The following is a 15,397-nucleotide window of genomic DNA, read 5'->3' on the forward strand; positions in this document are numbered from 1 at the left end:
ATCTCCGCAGGCGATGAGAGGGAATACAGAGAACTGAACCAGGACTTCACAGGATGGTGCCGGCGGAACCGCCTCCAGATCAACTCTGGTAAAACCAAAGAGCTGGTGGTGGACTTCCGTGCACTGTCCTCCGGAACCAGTGAACATCCAGGGACAGGACATTGAGATTGTGCAATCTTATAAGTACCTGGGTGTTCACTTGAACAATAAACTGGACTGGACTAATCATTCAAAGGCACTCTATAAAAAGGGTCAGAGCAGACTCTATCTGCTGAGGAGACTGAGGTCTTTTGGAGTGCAGGGAGCACTCCTGAAGACCTTTTTCAACTCTGTGGTGGCATCAGCCATCTTTTATGCAGTGGTCTGCTGGAGCAGCAGCATCTCAGCAGCTGACAAGAAGAGACTCAACAAGCTTGTCAGGAAGGCCAGCAGTGTGCTGGGGTGTCCACTGGATACGGTGGAGGTGGTGGGAGACAGGAGGGTGATGGCCAAGCTGTCATCCCTGATGAACAACACCTCCCCCCCATGCAGAACACCCTGGCAGCTCTGTGCAGCTCCTTCAGCCACCGGCTGCTTCACCCCTGCAGGTCCTTCATTCACCCCCGGTGGTGAAGGAGAGGTACCGCAGGTCCTTCCTTCCTGCTGCTGTCAGGCTGCACAACCAGCTCTGCTCCCAGCAGACCACATGACCACAGGACAATAATAACATAATAACATGACAATAGAAACCTGTGCAATACATTGCACATTGCACTGTGCAATAATGGTTAAAAAGTTAAAAGTAGTTGAAATAGTTGTTGTTTTTTTCTCTGTCTGTAAATATAGTATTTCAGTTATTGTTGTTTTTTCTACTGTTTTTTTTTTTTTTATTGCTCATTTATAATACTTGTTTTATTTTATTTTTATTTTTCATTTTTTATTTTTTTATTTTTATTTTTTTTTAGCTTGTCTTCTTCTGCTATGTCTCTTGTGTGCACTTTACTCTGCGCTGTTGTAAGTCTGCAAATTTCCCCGCTGCGGGACTAATAAAGGATTATCTTATCTTATCTTATCTTATCACCAATTAACCAGAACAACCTTCGTAGTATTTCTATATAATAATACAACTGTTGGATATATGAGCAGTAGTAGGAGACAGAGTGTGAATATGTCATTTAAAACATTTAAACATTACTTTTAAAAGCCTGTTTGCTTTGTGTGACTATATCATAGCAACATGTTCCCTTAATCATTTTATTTAATATCACAATCAAAAACATGTTTATAACTGGGGCTGTACCGAATAGTTTGAAGCCTCATTCATAACGTTGACATCCATCCATTCATTATCTTCTACTTATCAGCCCTTTTCTCTGTAATTGTCTGTGCTGAGTCTTAAAGCCAAAGTTTATTGAAAAAAGACTGATGTAATCATTTCCAAAATTCAAGTTTTTATATAGCAAAATATTCAGCTTCAAACCATATTTGTTGGCATTTAGCCTTTTAAAAAACTGTCAAAAAAATGTTTCTCTCCCGCTCGTCCAAGGAGGGCACGTAGCTGTATTAACGGACAGTCTAGCAGCAACCTAACAGCACCATAACTTACTTTTATATCACCACAATAACACAAAATCATATTTTTCCCATCTCCATCTCTCTCTCTCTCTCTTTCAGTTGGATGCTAATTGCTGGTTTGCAAGTTAGAGTCTTTCCTTTTTCTAGTCTCTTTCTCTCAATAGTGTCTGGAATAAATCCTCAGCACATTGGGGCATCACAGGTTGGACTGGAGGGCATTAGACGGCACAGGACGGCCGTAGTCGACCAGAACCAGAGGCAGAACCGGCAGAGCCAGGAGGGAGAGATCTGGTGTGCAGGATTTAAATTTATCAATCATGGTTGCAGCAAATTAGAAACCAGGTGAAGGAAGACACTTCTTCAGGTTCTTCAGGTACTAATTACTTAACGTAATCTATTTAATTCTCCCATATTTGAAAGCTGGGCTATCTCAGCTGCAGAATGTATATATATATATATATATATATATATATATATATATAAATAAACACAAGGACTTATTAAGACTAGGAGTAGCATAACAATTAAGGTACATGTTATTGTGCATGAAGTTTCTTTTAGTTGTTTTTTCACAATTGGATGTGTCTCTGTGTCCCTCAAGAATGTAGATGCTCGTGAAATCAGAAAGGTGGAGTCATTAAACCTTGTAAGCTCAGACTTTACAAACGTTATATAGTTCTTAAACTGGTTTGAGTTTCAAGATTGACCCCAAGACTTACATTGAGTTTACCCACGTACATGGTAAATTGAGAGTCTAACCACTTATTGCCCTATTGGTAGTGAGCGCAGTGCCTGAAATAAGTTTATTAGTTAAGATCTTTCTGTGGATTTACGCTACAACCGTCCCCATAATCAAACATTGGCTCAAATCCAGAATGTGGTTTCCAGCCTGTATGTAAACGTATAATCATTGTGGAATGTTTCTTGTGGATTTATTTTATTCTTTTTTTCTTTCCTTCTCTCTATTTGCATTTTTCTGTGCTATGGACACCCCATAAGTTGCGTCCTTAATTAAGTCTGAATTTAATAAAATAAAGATCTTAAATCTGCCATGAGCTACTTAATCCAAAAACTGAAGGCCCCTTTTTCAGAAATATTGAGTTTATAATCTCAAATCATTCCTACAATATGGAGATGAACTGGGACAATGTGAGTCCTTAATTTGATGTGACACGATCAACTAGAAAGAAGAGGTCTTACTCTGCTAGAATTGTTGGAACTACAGAAACATATTGATCCATAGTCTTGGTACATCTGTAATGATCATCAAGTGCACTGGTACATTTTAAGATGAGCTCAGACTACAGGAGTTTTGGTCTGATTTAACCCTGATTCACCACTTCTGACAAACGGAGAAGAAATCCGTCTGGGACCTTTGTCGGAAACGATGTTCGGCCCAGATAATCCCGTAACGTGGAGGGTTTACAGATCCAGTCTCAAACCGTTCGCACTCCCAACATGTTTGATATTTAGGAGTTTAAATCTGGATAACGTCACTACACCTGAACCAGACCATAACAGCCAATGAGAATAAAAGAATAAGGAAAAGTAGGCTACAAACAAAATCCAGAAATGAGCTGAGGTAAATCACTAGGAACAAACAATGGCTGGAGAACTTGTCTTTGACAAAGAACTGAGAGAATCTGGTAAATGTGCAGTGAACAGCTAGGGGTATAAGTACTGTGAGGGCTGGTGAGATAGTGGAAAACAGGTGAGGAACAAAACTGGAGGGAAACTAAACAATGCCAGGAAGTGAAGCAACCTGGGAAAGATGGGGCAAGAGAATACAAAATAAAACAGGAAGTGAAAATAAAAAGGGTCCATGCGGGTCGTCACAGATGAACTGGACAAGAAGTTAAAAGTTACATAAAATGGAAATACTCGAATAAAGAACAAGTATTTAAAATTGTATTGAAGTACAGCACTTAGTTACATTTCACAGCTGCTGAAACAAAAACACAACATTCTTAAAAGATATATCTTCTTCATTTTGTTCTTAAATTCACCAGATTGATGCATTTAACTTTAAAATGTACAAACCTTTTTTTTTCCAGGGGAGCATGAGGAATCCCCTCAAGGGTCTGAGGTCCACAGACCATAGTCATCTCAAAGTCTTGTGGGAAACACTGGAGTTCATATCCAGATACAATGCTAAACAGTGTGAAAAATATTAATAATAAAGAAGATAGAAGCATCCCCAACATAAAGCCAAATGACCTTAACTTATACATACAAACATATATATGAAATAATAACTTGAGGAGCAACAACAATTAGACCTGATGATGAAAAGCACATTTATTTCCTGAGAGTAAAATGAGTTGTCACGGTGCCTACTGCCATCTGCTGGTAACATCAACGTGCTTCAACTAAACTTCTACACTGAACACAAAGACACCGACGCAGAACACAAAAAACGTTGTTAAAGTGGAGAGTAAAGAAAAATCTGTGTGGACATTCAGAAGAGTCTTAAAAGGTCCTCAAGTATATATATATATATATATATATATATATATATATATATATATATATATATATATATATATTGACAACATGGATGAGCTGCAGGTCAGCCTCTTTACAGTCATGAAGACAATCTGTGTTCATATTAATTGTGTTGTTTTGGGTTCTAGATGTCGTTGCAACTTGAGTTAATGACTCATTGTGATCCAGAGAAATCAGAAAACAGAGACGAAGGATGAGTTAACTTGTAAGAAAAGAGTTGTTTTATCTGCAAACTACATTCTCAACAGCTGCTGTTTAAAGTGCCGTTAAATACATGACAGTTTAATATTCAATACAAGATTAGTGGCTGGACATTCCTATTAAACATTTTGTAAAAGATAAAAGATGTGTAAATAGACGGTTTGGTTCATGTCAAATTTATTTTATTACAAATATTGATTTACTTCTATTCTGGTGGTTATTTTACCAAACTTTCTTAACTGCAAAGATACTATGTTCATGTCTGAAGGACTCTTAACACTAAAACCTATTTCTACACAATATTTCATATTGACAAATACTGAAAGGATAAAGGATTAAAAGATCAGGGACTGAAGTTTTACAGGCCTTTGATCTCATGCTTATCAATAATAGATTTTTATTTCACATTTGTAACAAACCAAATACAATATTTAACCAGCATTAGAGCAGAAATACTGTAAAATACTGATATAAATAATGCAGACTCAATAAATGTAAGCTTATAGAACTGTCTCCATTCCAGTTAAAGCATTTTAAAAACTTGTTAATATTTAATATTTCTCTGAATGAGTGCTGTTTAAGGATCCTGAAGGCTTGCCATCGGTGTGGACTGGATGATGAATGTTAGTTAGAGTCTGATGGTGGCACCTTGATGGTAGCCTGTCATCAGTGTGTGAATGGGTGAATGATATGTAACATACTACTGACTGTAAGTCGCTTTGGAGAAAAGCTTCTGCTAAATGACTGTAATAAAAAAATAAAAATAAAAAGTATCATAAACGTTTGTCTGCCACAGAGTTTATTTTCTGCTTTAATCCAAACTCTAATAGAAGAATCCCATTGGCTTTTTGTGGAGGGGATCCAGAGATGCTAACTTCCAGCTGGACTACAATAATACGTCATCCCTGCAGCTCTGCATTAACAGTAGAGTACGGATCATCTTCCTCGTGGAGCGTTTCTACCCGAGGAACCGAGTAGACGACATTATCGTCACCACGGACGGAGCTGCTGGACGAGCCAACGGACTGCTTTGAAAAATTCCCCTCAGAGTAGGTGAGTCCACTGGAGACGTCTTCAGCCTGGAGAAAGAAACAAAGAACCAAAGTTTTTGGTTTTTCAGCTTAATAGATACTATGATGAATCACTTTTCAAAAGGTGGCATGTGGAGAGTTCTATCAAACAAGCACAGTTGAAGCTGTAAAAACATGTTAAATCTTCAAATTTTAAAGTCTTTCTTTAACCTGCATTGTTTCCTTCTGTCTTTCCTGCCTCTGCTGGCACATTGCAACAGTTCTCGGCAGGTTTACCACCACCAACTGTCAAACAGTGCTGCATCAAAGTGCATTCATATAACGCATATTTAACATCCCTGTTTTCGCTCCAGCATGAAAAAACAGAAACACCATCATACACTTTCCTTTGGTTAGGCTTATTTTCATATTTAGACTTAAAGATATTCCAGTCATATGCAGACATTGTCCAAAATAATCAATGAAAACCCCAAACAGCCATTTAAAAAGTTAAAATGAGAAATAAAGTCACCTAGAGATGTCAACAAAACTTTCCAGGTCTATTGTCTCTGTCTGTGACTGAAGAGACAGCTTTCTGAGCCCAAAGATAAAATCATATCACTATTGTTTACTCACTGTATTTTGTGAATTAGCTGCAGTGATGAGGCTGTAGTCGTCGTTGATTTCAGCTCCGTTTGGTTCGGTATATTTGGCGTAAGAGTAAACTGAAGACATTTCCACAGGAGGAGAGCGGCTCTGTCCGTCCTCTCTGATGTCCTCGTACACTCGGTTGGTCTTTAGGAGAGGACAGTTTGGTTTGTATTAATATCAGCTCGTTCATCTTAATATCAGTTTATAGATGCTCTCTGTTTCCTCAGACTCACCTCTGTTACATCAGCATACTGTGTTTCCACAGGAGGTTCTGCAAAACACACAACAGAACATTTAGAAAACTGACACAACACTGATGAAACATCTGGCTCGGAACCCAGCTCGCGATCTTCAGCGATACTTCCACGAGCACAGATGAAGTGATAATCTGCTATAAACAACATACAGTGGGTACGGAAAGTATTCAGACCCCTTTAAATTTTTCACTCTTTGTTTCATTGCAGCCATTTGCTAAAATCGAAAAAGTTCATTTTTTTCGCATTAATGTACACTCAGCAACCCATCTTGACAGAAAAAAACAGAAATGTAGAAATTTTTGCAAATTTATTAAAAAAGAAAAACTGAAATATCACATGGTCATAAGTATTCAGACCCTTTGCTGTGACACTCATATTTAACTCACATGCTGTCCATTTCTTCTGATCCTCCTTGAGATGGTTCTACTCCTTCATTGGAGTCCAGCTGTGTTTAATTAAACTGATTGGACTTGATTAGGAAAGGCACACACCTGTCTATATAAGACCTTACAGCTCACAGTGCATGTCAGAACAAATGAGAATCATGAGGTCGAAGGAACTGCCCAAGGAGCTCAGAGACAGAATTGTGGCAAGGCACAGATCTGGCCAAGGTTACAAAAGAATTTCTGCAGCACTCAAGGTTCCTAAGAGCACAGTGGCCTCCATAATCCTTAAATGGAAGAAGTATGGGATGACCAGAACTCTTCCTAGACCTGGCCGTCCAGCCAAACTGAGCAATCGTGGGAGAAGAGCCTTGGTGAGAGAGGTAAAGAAGAACCCAAAGATCACTGTGGCTGAGCTCCAGAGATGCAGTAGGGAGATGGGAGCAAGTTCCACAAAGTCAACTATCACTGCAGCCCTCCACCAGTCGGGGCTTTATGGCAGAGTGGCCCGACGGAAGCCTCTCCTCAGTGCAAGACATATGAAAGCCTGCATAGAGTTTGCCAAAAAACACATGGAGGACTCCCAAACTATGAGAAATAAGATTCTCTGGTCTGATGAGACCAAGATTGAACTTTTTGGCGTTAATTCTAAGCGGTATGTGTGGAGAAAACCAGGCACTGCTCATCACCTGCCCAATACAATCCCAACAGTGAAACATGGTGGTGGCAGCATCATGCTATGGGGGTGTTTTTCAGCTGCAGGGACAGGACGACTGGTTGCAATTGAAGGAAAGATGAATGCGGCCAAGTACAGAGATATCCTGGAAGAAAACCTCCTCCAGAGTGCTCAGGACCTCAGACTGGGCCGAAGGTTCACCTTCCAACAAGACAATGACCCGAAGCACACAGCTAAAATAACAAAGGAGTGGCTTCGGAACAAGTCTGTGACCATTCTTGACTGGCCCAGCCAGAGCCCTGACCTAAACCCAATTGAGCATCTCTGGAGAGACCTGAAAATGGCTGTCCACCAACGTTCACCATCCAACCTGACAGAACTGGAGAGGATCTGCAAGGAAGAATGGCAGAGGATCCCCAAATCCAGGTGTGAGAAACTTGTTGCATCATTCCCAAGAAGACTCATGGCTGTACTAGCTCAAAAGGGTGCTTCTACTCAATACTGAGCAAAGGGTCTGAATACTTATGACCATGTGATATTTCAGTTTTTCTTTTTTAATAAATTTGCAAATATTTCTACATTTCTGTTTTTTTCTGTCAAGATGGGTTGCTGAGTGTACATTAATGCGAAAAAAAATGAACTTTTTCGATTTTAGCAAATGGCTGCAATGAAACAAAGGGTGAAAAATTTAAAGGGGTCTGAATACTTTCCGTACCCACTGTAAATGATCTCTTTTTGATAAATGATAAAATATGCATCCCACACTCTCTCTCCCTCTTGTTCTCCCTGAGCTTCAGTTCCTCAGATTCCCTCTCCTCCCACATTATGAAATTACAAAATCCATCCACCATATTCATCAGAAATAGTCTGTCACTGCTGTTCTTGATTGTGCTTTTTAAGTTACGTTCTTATTCCACATATTGGTCAGTGTGAACAGAAACTCTTCCATTACCCGTGTGAACCCGACCTGACACATAAACAGACGGCATTTTGTGCAAGTTAATATCTTGCACAAGATATTAACTTGTACTTCTTTTTTCTGTGAGAAATGGGAAGTTACAGTGGTGTGATTGGCCGCCTGGCTCTGTGTTTGAGCTTCCTGTTGCCTCACCTTTGTGTTTAGAAGTCCGCTTCCTGCAGAACAACAGCACAGACAGTGATAACATCACCATGACGACCAGAGCCAGACCCACATACAGCAGCACATCTGTAACAGTTTGAGAAGAACAACTTTGTTTTACTCTGCATTTACTGACATTAATGTTGTGTTAATGATACATAAAGTATACATAACATACACATATAATGTGTATATTATACATGTGAACACACAGGATTATAAATACATAGAGAATCATCGTCAGGCCTTGTGATGTAGAGTTTGAGTTGGGTTGGACATACTTTACCAGCATTATACCGTTTCTATCAAAACTAAACATTTCTGATTGGCCGGCAGGTGTCCATTAAAATCACAGGACAGAACAGCTGAAGCATAGATCATTGGTACCTTAGATCATTAGAACTTACTGTGACCAACTGTGTCAACTAGAGCTGTAGTCAACCAAAGAAAATCTAGGTTTAGAAATTCTACCTACTCTTTAATCGATTGATCGATGGGAAAAAAATAAAGCAGGTTTTTCAAGATAAACATAATCAGTAGCCTGAATGAATTATAAATAAACATGAAAAGCTATTTGCAGCATATCAAATTATTATTATTAGTTTTTAAAGATTATCGTGTTGGCCATTTTTACCTTTGTTTGATTGGACAGAGAGACTAAATAAGGGGAGAGAACAGAGGGGATGGCATTCAGCAAAAGGGCCACAGGTTGGGTTTGAACCCGGGCCCCTGCAGTAAGGACTCAGACTCTGTACACGTGGCACCACAGGAAGCTATCTTGGCTCCCCACATGTTTAATTATCTTAACCGAATTATTTAACAAAAAAAAGTTTTTTTAATAAATAAATCCCATACGCAAATCGCCAATTATATAAATTATAGTAGTACATTCTTTAGGGGTGTAAATCACAAGTTTCATCATGATATAGTATTATAATGATTCTTTGGACAATGATACGCTGATATCACAAAACCTGCCACGATGCGTTTTCGCTTCGGATGCTTGTCATCAATATGAGACAATTTCATAAACCCATTTAACACAATCTGTTATATTTATATCAACTCACAAAAAGCAACTAAAATATGATGAGATCATTTCATAACTGGGCTCTGAGAGAGGAAGCTTGGACAGATATGGTGACACAGATGTGCCATGGGAACATAAACATAAAGACGTATCTTGAAGATGATGGTATGTATTGATGTTGTAACTTTGCATCAATGATATTTGATCGTTGATCATTGAGTCAGGAGTCCCACTCTGGAAATCATTTTCCAGGACATTTTCAGTGCAATACTTGAAGCTTCATCTGTCACATACAGTGTGTGGATGTACCTGAAGTTGTTGGTCCAGAACTTCCTGAAGTGGAGTTAAAACTCTGAGTCGTTGTTGCTGTGGAGGCTGATGGGACTGATGATGAAATATCTTGGTTTGGTTTAGAAGTGGGCGGAGCTGTGAACATCAAGAACATGCTGATACAAAGAAGTCCTGATGAGAGAGATGAGATTCTCTTGTGTGTCAGCTGAACTGTTTTAAATGAGCATTTATCAGCGTTCACACTGATGGAATTTAAAACATCAGCTGCTGTCAGTGAAAACTCTCTTCAGACCTCCAGAGACATGAACAAACATTTTCAATCTGTAGTAGAAACTCACCATCTGTGACAATGATCTCAAACCCACGGTAAAATTCTCCAGACAAAGGAATTTCCAGAACACACCGGTACCGTCCTGAGTCAGACATGGTCAGCTGTGTGATGCCCACATACAGAAATACTCCTGATGGATCTCCTGGTACATATCTGATGCTGTATCTGTCTCTCTGAGCTGTGAGATTAGTTGTTTCAACAAGAATGTCTTCATCTTTACATTCTCCCTTACAGAAGTATGTTCTGGATCCAGAGGTAGTAAAGAAACATTCAACTAAGACATTTCCTCCAGTTCTTGAATAGAGGGTTTTTTCTTCAGAAGAATCTTCATCCAGCAGAGCTGTAGACAAGATGAACAATCAATAGTTACTATCTGTAGTTAAGATGATGATTCACAGTTACACTGTTACATATATTAATATAAATGAAGTTCAGTCAGGAAGACTCTCTTCACTTTTTCTTCTATCAGCTGATTCCACGTGACTCCACCTTCACTTAAAGTTAACCAACCAGATTCTACAGAGGTTCCTTTAGCCAATCACATTGTTGCTGTCAAACTTTAAAATGTTCTCCTCTCTGCTGCTGTCAGTTGTCATTGCAGCACGATCAGATGTGACCCTCCTCCACCCCGTCATCTCCAGTCAGCATCACAGTCATACTCCTCATTCATCATCAGATGCAGCGACTCCCTACATCACCACCACCACCAGTGTCTGGACATCAGGGGGATTATGACTGTCTGACCTCAGCATCACTGCCCCTCTGTTATACTTCAGGATGGAGTCCAATCCCCAAAGACTTTGCACTATTCATTTCTTATGCATGTGTAATAAATGATTGTCCATTCTAATGAAGTCTCTCCTGATTGTAATATGTTGTGTTGGCAGGTGAACACTATTAGTACTACAACTAGTAAATAGTCTACTACCTGTCGATGAAAACGTTCTCTTCAGAAGCACACCCTGTTGAAACTGTAACACCTCTACAGGAAAAAGTCTAGAAAACACCGTTCAAAGCATCCACAATGACACACTTATATCTATCAGCTTCTGCCACTGATATGAAATCAAAACAATAAGTGGTTTTGTGTGTAGTCCACTTATACTATGGATCAGTTTGATCAGTTATACTTAACAGCAGACCTGTCAAAATGTGACTAATTGAATCAGTATTAATGTTAAGGTCTTCTTCAGACAAGAAAGAACATTTAAATGACTTTAAGTAGAAACTCACCATCTACAACGATGACTTCAATCTGATGTGATGAAGATCCAGAAACACACCTGTACAGTCCTGAGTCAGACTTGGTCAGCTGTTTGATGGTCACATCAACTTTTGTTCTTTCACTCATCCATTCAATGCTGTATCTGCCTTTCTGAGCTCTGACATTGGTTGTTTTAATGAGAATGTCTTCTGGTTCACACGGTTCCTTACAGAAGATCTTCCTGCTTCCAAGCAAAGAAGACGGACATTTAACTCTGACATCTCCTCCTTCAGCTCCTGTATAGACTTGGGCTTTGACCAGACCGTTGTTTCCATCCTGCAGATCTGCTGAAAAGATGAACAATCATTAGTTACTGTATGTACTTCCTGTAAGATGCTGTAGTCTGATCACGATATTTCCTGCTTCACGTTAACAAAGATCCACAGAGTCACACTGGGAGCTGCCCAGTTCAACCAGTTAGGTCTGTGACTGAAGATTGGAGACTTTGACATCTTTGTTCTTCTTCTAGCCATGCTACATGTTACATTAACATAAAGTGTCCATGTCCTACTTAATGGGTTACATTAATACAAATCATTATTATGAACTCTTATTTTTTCTCATTCTGTGAACATTTGCACTCTTTAGTCCATGTTCTGCACACTCCATCTTTATTCATTTTAAAGACTTTACACAGTGAGGTAGAGAGCACGAACAACAACGGCTGCTTGACTTTCAACATCTACATGTTATTACCACACCACTGTTTCAAAATGCTGTTTGCTTTGTTTTGGCTGGTTATTTTCAAAGGTTCCTATTTGTCTGTAGGAGGAGAGATATGTTTCATACCACATACAGCGGATATTCTGAATTTGGGGAAGTTACAACATCTCTACCAACAGTCAGGGTCACACAAACTCTGTTACTGTAAAAATACAACAAAAGGAAACAAGAAGGCATTTTGTTACATTTGATAAAAGTAGAGCTACAACTATTAATAAACAGAACTACTTTGATAATCAAATAATCGTTTTAGTGATTCTTCAAACATGTGCTGGTTCCAGCTTGTAGAATGTCAGGATTCAACACTTTTTATGTCATATATCTGATATTTAACTGAATATCTGGGGTTTGTACTCGTTGAATAAAACAAGCTATTGAAATATTTAATCTTGGGCTGTGGGAAGTCTCAACGCTTTTACAGTAAATGCTCTTACTGATAATAAGTGAGTTTGTGCCGTTCATTTTCCTTCCTGATGTACCTTTTATTCATAAAGTACTTATAATTATTTTTTCAAGTTTGTCCTAAAACAATACTCACACGCTCATAATCACATTGAAATAGTTTTTGTTCTTCTTTCCACACTGGACACAAAGAGCATGAAAATATATTCTGAGCTCATGTGAGGCTTCAGCAGTCTGACTTAGATAAATCAAGTGAAGTGTCGTATTAACTTCAGATAAACATTTGAAGAAGAGAGAATAAAGAGTGATAGAAATACAAAGTTAATACTCACAGAGGAAGAAGAAGACGATCAAAGTGTGACGGACTTTCATGATGAGACTCTGATGGTTCACCACCGCCTCTCTTCCTTCTTCTCTGACAAACAGGAACTGCTCTCTTCTTTAAATGGATGAGTCCCTCCTCCAAACACAACTCTACTCTCCTCCCCTCTTCATCAGTCTGTATTTCTACTGCAGGGTCTGAGGTTACCTGTGTATTTATTTAAGACTTTACACTGTCCTTAACACTCACTGCAAGGGAACGTATTGTCATATAGTTGTGATAAACCAGTATGGTCTCAAGCATGTCTACACCGTACATAATGATATCTCTTATTGGGATATATTGTTCATTAATGAATTCAAAAGCCATGTTTTTTTCTTTTTATGAACCCATGAATGGATAGTAAAAACTTTTACAATGATATTGTTTTTGGGTGAACTATTCCTTAAGGTGAAAGTACAGAGGTATTATCAGCAGAATGTAGTGTATCAAAAGTAAATGTACCCATGGCTCCTTTACTGTGTTATATTATAATAGAATATTATAGTATACAGTTTTTTATCACTAATGAATACAAGAACAATTTATTGTTGTAGCTACACATGTAAAGCTATGATGGTGTAGCTATGATTGGTACAGTATATACTCATAATGTGACTATTTAAACTTAATCTGTAATACTAACTTTTTTTGAGGAACAGTAATGAAACAGTAAACAAGCTTTTGATTTAAACAGGTGTTATGTTGATTTAACTGTTGTCAATGAAATGCTGATTCTATCAAATTAAAGTGCATGTTTAAAGTTTGTACTGTGGAAAAAGAGGAACTTTCAAACAGAAACTCAAGAAATGATAAAGGAGAGGTTGAAGAGGCAACAATCTGTTGCTACAAAAGCTAAATGCTACAAACATATGATGATGTAATAGAAAATGATACATTGGTTTAGATTACACTACCAAACAGTATGTAAACGAGTTAAACAAAATCTACAGAAGTAAAATGCAACACAAACATAATAGCAGCAGTTATATTATAGTAATACTAATTTTACTGCACAATTAATACTTTTACCTTTCATACTTTGAGTACACTTTGCTGATAGTATTTTTTGCGCTTTAACTTTGGTGAGGTTTTGAACTGTGATTCTTTTCACAGTGTGCTATTAGTAGTTGACTGCAGTAAAGGATCTAAATACTTTTTCCACTCCTGCTGTTGAAAAGTCACCCATTGGTGACAAAGGATAGCATTCAATTCATATACACGCACATTTCCACATAAAATAAAACATTCACAAACACATATGAATAAATCCACATGAGGTCTTCAAACTAGAAGTAGCCTACGGATCGTATCTAACAGGATGTAACTATTTCTGTGACTTCCTGTTTATTCTTTAAGGCAGCTAAAACTGTCCGACTTGACCACAGTTCTTTTTCGACGCCCCTCACAGCAGCCGCCTGCTCTCATACACTGTCCAGGCGGTGCGTAGTTTATGTTGAACAGGCCTATTATATCCTGCTTCACATTAACACAGACCCACAGAGTCACACTGGGAGCTGCCCAGTTCAACCACAGACTCTGACCGGGGGGATAAGCATCATATCAAACATAAATAAATAAATAACTCACATTCTTCCCACAGTTAGATTTAAATATATTCTAGCGTAAATATGAAGAAAACTGTACATTTATTGGGTTTAATGGCTTTTAAGTTGAAACTCACCATCTGAAACTCTGACCTCAAAGTCACTGTATGAAACTGGAACCAAAGCTTTGCCCAAACCACACCTGCACCGTCCTGAGTCAGACTTGGTCAGATTAGTGAAGGCCACAGTCAGAATTCCTCCAGAAGAACCGTTTATGTATTGAATCCTGTATCTGCCCCTGCGAGCTGCGTTGCCATCTGTTTTAATGAGAATATCTTCTGCTTCACATTCGTTCTTACAGAAGAACTTCATGCTTCCAGACAGAGAAGAGTAGCAAGTAAAGGAAGCCGGTCCTCCTGCAGATACTGTAAAGATGGCGGCACTGACGAGCCGAGTGTTCCCACCACACAGTGCTGTTGGAGAGAAGAACAGAACGTTCTGTGTGGTAGAGGTAATGTAAAACTGACTGCAGGTTGATGAATGTTAAACCATCACCTCACAGAGATGATACAGAGCAAAGATCAACTGTACACTGACACTAGCTGTACTAGCAGCTGCAGAATAAGCTCAAAGCAACATCTGTTTTTTTGTGGTTGTTTCATCATTTTCATCAACTGCATGAATCTGCAAAAAATATTTTGTTGCAATTAAATTGGGTTACATTGTGATGAGGACTTTCTAGTTGGCTGTTTCTTTTGCATGCCCTGTTCATACCAAGCACCCAGGAAGAGAGCCAGGCTTTGAAGCAAGTTTTACATAGTGGTCAAACAGTGGAATTACAACTTCCTGATCCATTACGTATAAAGCAATTTCCCACTACAAACACTTGAATATCCCATATTTAAATAATTTGGTCCTTGTACTTGTAAAGCTGAGTTAGATTCCTTCCTCTGTTAATCAGACCTAGGCTGGACTGAGGGCTGGGAGGCGGGGCTAAAGGAAACACTAGTGCGCCTGCTCTTTGGGCCCATGGATTTAGTAGAGGTTATTTTCATTTGAATTTTGTACTCAGAAGTCCAACTTTTTTTTGC

The 15,397-nt window shown here is 38.7% G+C and overlaps 1 protein-coding gene across 3 annotated transcripts; it reads right to left on the reverse strand.

The window, feature by feature from the left end:
- Positions 1 to 4,112: 4,112 nt before the first annotated feature.
- LOC129100220 (uncharacterized) lies at positions 4,113 to 12,800 on the reverse strand. Of its 3 annotated transcripts, none has more exons than XM_054609800.1 (8): positions 12,731 to 12,800; positions 11,243 to 11,560; positions 10,017 to 10,349; positions 9,697 to 9,771; positions 8,349 to 8,444; positions 6,155 to 6,192; positions 5,907 to 6,065; positions 4,113 to 5,339 (listed from the first exon to the last, which is right to left on the reverse strand). In XM_054609800.1, exons 1-8 carry the CDS (start codon positions 12,768 to 12,770, stop codon positions 5,160 to 5,162), a joined length of 1,239 nt encoding a protein of 412 aa, XP_054465775.1. In that variant the 5' UTR covers positions 12,771 to 12,800; the 3' UTR covers positions 4,113 to 5,159. The 3 variants fall into 3 exon arrangements, with proteins under 3 accessions (XP_054465775.1, XP_054465773.1, XP_054465774.1); XM_054609798.1 differs by having other exon boundaries at positions 9,697 to 9,813; XM_054609799.1 differs by having other exon boundaries at positions 9,697 to 9,813; positions 11,243 to 11,557; positions 12,731 to 12,796.
- Between the last annotated feature and the right edge of the window lie 2,597 nt (positions 12,801 to 15,397).

This window comes from Anoplopoma fimbria, chromosome 12, assembly GCF_027596085.1.
Source record: "Anoplopoma fimbria isolate UVic2021 breed Golden Eagle Sablefish chromosome 12, Afim_UVic_2022, whole genome shotgun sequence".
Lineage (NCBI taxonomy): Eukaryota > Metazoa > Chordata > Actinopteri > Perciformes > Anoplopomatidae > Anoplopoma > Anoplopoma fimbria.

Bases quoted from the DNA above. Each gene is read 5' to 3' on its own strand.
- LOC129100220 (XM_054609798.1), bottom strand. From the start codon at position 12,770: ATGAAAGTCCGTCACACTTTGATCGTCTTCTTCTTCCTCT. The intron at 11,561-12,730 runs GTGAGTATTAAC...TCATCTTTTCAG, and splicing joins GATCGTCTTCTTCTTCCTCT to CAGATCTGCAGGATGGAAAC. The intron at 6,066-6,154 runs GTGAGTCTGAGG...CCTCTCCTAAAG, and splicing joins AGTATGCTGATGTAACAGAG to ACCAACCGAGTGTACGAGGA.